Below are 3,905 nucleotides of genomic sequence, written 5' to 3' on the forward strand. Positions count from 1 at the left end.
AACCAGAAAAAAAAAGAATACACTTATTCACTTAACCAGTGCTAGCACATAGTAGAAACCAGAACATAAGCCAACATTTCTATAAGAACCGAAACGAAATTTAATTTAGTGAGAAACACGTAAAATTCCCAAATTTACAAACCAATAAACCATGAAAACAATACCCTTTTGGTGGTAATCCTTTTCCGAAAGAAAATACAAACATTATATAAAAGCAAACAACCTTGTAAGTCTAATATCAAGTCTGACTAGTATGTAATGTAAAAATAGAATAACACACAGAAAAGCCTTTGATTAACCTATTCAGTAACACAATAGCTATAACAATTAGAAGAATCCAGGAATGGTCGGTCACAGCTCAGTATTTTACCAGCTACCCTCTGTGTCAGAATTCAGATACAAATAAAAATAAGCATACATACACCTGGTAACAAGCAAAATATAGATTAATCGACAAAATAGAATGTAAGGTAATCCTATTCTATAAATTATATAACATACACTGATGATTAATCTGGGTAGAAGAAATTAACTTAATCTGAAAGATTATGATCAGACATAGATACTATACTGTTTACACGAACTTCTGTAGGAGATGCAACAATATTACAGTATCTTGTCGGCCATGAAACAGCATTATTCAGTTCTCAGATTGGCTTCGCTTAGGGCCTGCCCCGCCTCAAGCTGCATGATGGACATTTGTATTGCTTTATGCTCTCAGCTTTTGCAGGGGTAATCTTCACACATTTACCATGGAACCACCTCTCACATATGTCACAACCAATCCAAAATTCATCTGCATTGTAATTTCCACCACAGCTCCCACACAGGGTTTCACTATGCTCGTCATCCTCCTCTTCATATCCTTCATCGGCGAACTTCGGGTTGCTTTTAACTTGCCCATCACTTGATCTCTGCAGATAAATGAACAAGCAAGCATCATATAGCAGCAAGGTTTAACAACTTTTGATTCAAACCGATTTCATAATCAGAGAGTTTCTAAAATCATTTATTCACTAGAAGTATTTGCAACATGAAACAGATTTCATGGTCAAAGGGTTTCTAAAATACAGTCCATTTATTCACACACATAGTAATTTTTATTATCATAATGCAAAGAGAAGAACATAATTGTGGCAACATCAGTGTGACAGATTCTGTACTTAGTTCTATAAAAAGATTAAGATCCAGAAACTTTAAAGGCCCGCTTCAGTTTTTGACTGTACTAAAAATTAATAACCAAGTCGATTATTAGGTTCAATAAAGTGTTAATTTTGTGCTTAATTTTTAGTACCATAATAACTTGAGAAGATATAGTGGCATTGATAGATTTACTTTCCATACAAACTTTTATAATGCATGAGTATAACCTAACCATGACGAAGTGCTAATCAACTAAATTCAGATGATCCGACCATAGAATAAATAAATAAATAAAATGCATACACTTACAACAACACTAACCTTGGTGCTGCCCCTAGATTTGCTTCCACTGTCTGCAGTGGGCTTGTCCTTTACCGGCTTCCTCTCAGTCACAACTTCAAAAACAGTAGGAAGATCATTTATCAAGCCAAACAAACGTTTCCTGCCATAAGGAATTTATGGAACCATCAATAGAAAGTAGGGATTATAGGCTCGATTCAGAGAAGATGTCATGGAAAATGAGAACAGGAATTCTACTAAGGAAAAACTTCCAAGAACCAAAGCAACAGCATATACATATTCCGCCGTTCAAATAATAATTAAACTCAGTTCGTTATATTTCCCTTAAGTATCTTTGGGACATATAATGCCCTTTGCAGCTCTAAATTGAATGTCGGAGGGAAAGATAAACACGATTGCAGAAAGATAAAGGCATTTATGAATTGCTTTGAAATAATTATTGAGTTAAAATATAAAGCATATTATTGCAGCTTAAGATATAATCCCCTTTGCAACTCAGAATTGTAAGTGGGAAAGATAAACAAAACACGAATGCCGAAAATGAGGCACCGATGAATTTACTTGAAATAATACGTGAGCTAAAATATAGAACTTAAATTACATAATAAGAATTCAAAGACGCACGATGGTAATCCCTCCCACCAACCTCAAATTTATGATAAGTTTCCTGAATTGTTACTCTTTTGGATGAGGAGGGAATCTAGAAGATAAGATAGCCTTAAGAGACCTCTAATAAAAGGACTACTTGAATAAAATAATCCAGAATCACAACAGCGCACAAATAAATTACATTCATTTCCAGTTAATTTAAAAACCATTATTTCTTCAACAACATTCACCCATCACGATCCTGATGCATCTCAGAACCAATTATAATAACAAGACCCCAGTTTTCAACATTACACACAGCACTTGGGCATCAGCATTGCACAGACCGAGCAAAAACCAACTTAAATACTCAACACATGCTCACACCCGAACCAAAGATAGACTGTACCTTTCATTGCGGTTAAGACGAGCTCCAAGATAAAAGGCCACAGAAAGCAGCCACGAATCACTGTGCACAGCAACCAGAGAAAGCCAGTCCCTGCGATTCATGCCATCCCTAGCAAAATTGATTCCAAGCGCAGGCTCCGGAAGCTCCGGCGGAACTTCCTCCGCTGGCAAAGTCACTTCCCAAGTCTCATTCGGATGTCCATAGAGGCACAAGTTCTCCTTATCTTAAAACAAGCAAACCAGTAAAACCTCGAACTCAATGTAACAACAAAAATTAACAGTAATCGTCACAGAAAACCATAACAACTACCACATCTAACTCAGTCATATCAAATTCAAATCTTAAGCCCAAATCAAAATCGTGAGTCACAGAAGAACAAACCCAAGTTAACCTTAACCTTTCCCAAATTTATCCGATTACGTATAGCAACAACACATTCACTGTTTAAGTGTTACACATACACAAACTAGGAACCCAAAACCAGCTTAAATCACTAACTGAATAATGATAATTAGGTTGTTAACCAATTTACAAATATTATAAACAAATAATAAATTTATATTTATTTATTCGTTTGTTATAAAACATGTGGATGGGACATGTCAAAGTTTGACTTTATTTTATTATATGTTTTTTTCGCTCAAATTCTGATAAAAGAAAAAAAAGTCAACTTGCTCAATTTACAGGGAGAAAAAAATTCCCAATTCGAAAATTAGTAAAGGAAAACAGTTTCGGAACGTAAAGTGGAGGACAAAAGCAAACAGAATTCAGATCCGCGGGTTCGCTGTACCTGGATCACAGAGTCCGTAGAATTCATCGACATCTGAGAGAAGAAAAAGCCCTAAAGTGTTAGGGCGATGACTGAAATTGGAAGGAGAAAAAGAGAAGTGTGAGAGAGAGAGGAAGGACCTTGAGAGAGAGCGCGAACGATGGCGGTTCTTCGGGCGGTGTAATCCTTGAAGATCTCTTCGACGGTGCGGGGAGTGGAAGCCATTTGCATGAAAGGAAGGGGCAATTGAGATCTGAAGGAAGGTTCTAGAAGGCGCGGCTTGGGTGCAGGGGCGAGACCATGGGAAGGGATCGTAGGGATCGCGGGTGCATGTGATGGTGTTAGGGACTGAGAGAAAGAGGCTGAAATTTGGAGAGGAAAATAATAAATAGAACAACACAGAGTGAAAGAGTGTATGCCTGCGTGTCTATGTGAATAACGCTACAATCAAATTATTTTTATTATACTTTATATTCAGTGATTACATTCTTTTAAACGGTAAATGAAAAATCAATGCGGAATATTGAAATTTTATCCCTTTTTAAAACATTTCTAAATTAATAATCTTAATAATTTATGTGAAATTATTATTAATTAAAAAGAATCTTCAATTGCAATGATTATAGAACACACAGAATTGTGATTTAAATAAATTATTAAAAGTGATAAAAAATCCATAAATATAAATAGATTTTG

At 35.7% G+C, this 3,905-nt stretch overlaps 1 protein-coding gene across 2 annotated transcripts; it reads right to left on the reverse strand.

Annotated features, from left to right (window-relative positions):
• Nucleotides 1–307: 307 nt before the first annotated feature.
• On the reverse strand, nucleotides 308–3,658 carry LOC114167218 (PHD finger protein ALFIN-LIKE 1-like). Of its 2 annotated transcripts, none has more exons than XM_028052229.1 (5): nucleotides 3,350–3,658; nucleotides 3,231–3,263; nucleotides 2,441–2,663; nucleotides 1,453–1,585; nucleotides 308–914 (listed from the first exon to the last, which is right to left on the reverse strand). In XM_028052229.1, exons 1-5 carry the CDS (start codon nucleotides 3,438–3,440, stop codon nucleotides 663–665), a joined length of 732 nt encoding a protein of 243 aa, XP_027908030.1. In that variant the 5' UTR covers nucleotides 3,441–3,658; the 3' UTR covers nucleotides 308–662. The 2 variants fall into 2 exon arrangements, with proteins under 2 accessions (XP_027908030.1, XP_027908031.1); XM_028052230.1 differs by having other exon boundaries at nucleotides 1,465–1,585; nucleotides 3,350–3,657.
• Between the last annotated feature and the right edge of the window lie 247 nt (nucleotides 3,659–3,905).

Source organism: Vigna unguiculata, chromosome 10 (genome assembly GCF_004118075.2).
Source record: "Vigna unguiculata cultivar IT97K-499-35 chromosome 10, ASM411807v1, whole genome shotgun sequence".
Taxonomy (NCBI): Eukaryota; Viridiplantae; Streptophyta; class Magnoliopsida; order Fabales; family Fabaceae; genus Vigna; species Vigna unguiculata.

Excerpts from the sequence above, each read along its gene's own strand:
- LOC114167218 (XM_028052229.1), bottom strand. The coding sequence starts at position 3,440 with ATGCAAATGGCTTCCACTCCCCGCACCGTCGAAGAGATCTTCAAGGAT. Across the intron at positions 1,586-2,440 it reads CGTCTTAACCGCAATGAAAG|GAAACGTTTGTTTGGCTTGA; the intron begins GTACAGTCTATC and ends TCCTTATGGCAG. Across the intron at positions 915-1,452 it reads GCACCAAGGTTAGTGTTGTT|AGATCAAGTGATGGGCAAGT; the intron begins GTAAGTGTATGC and ends ATTTATCTGCAG.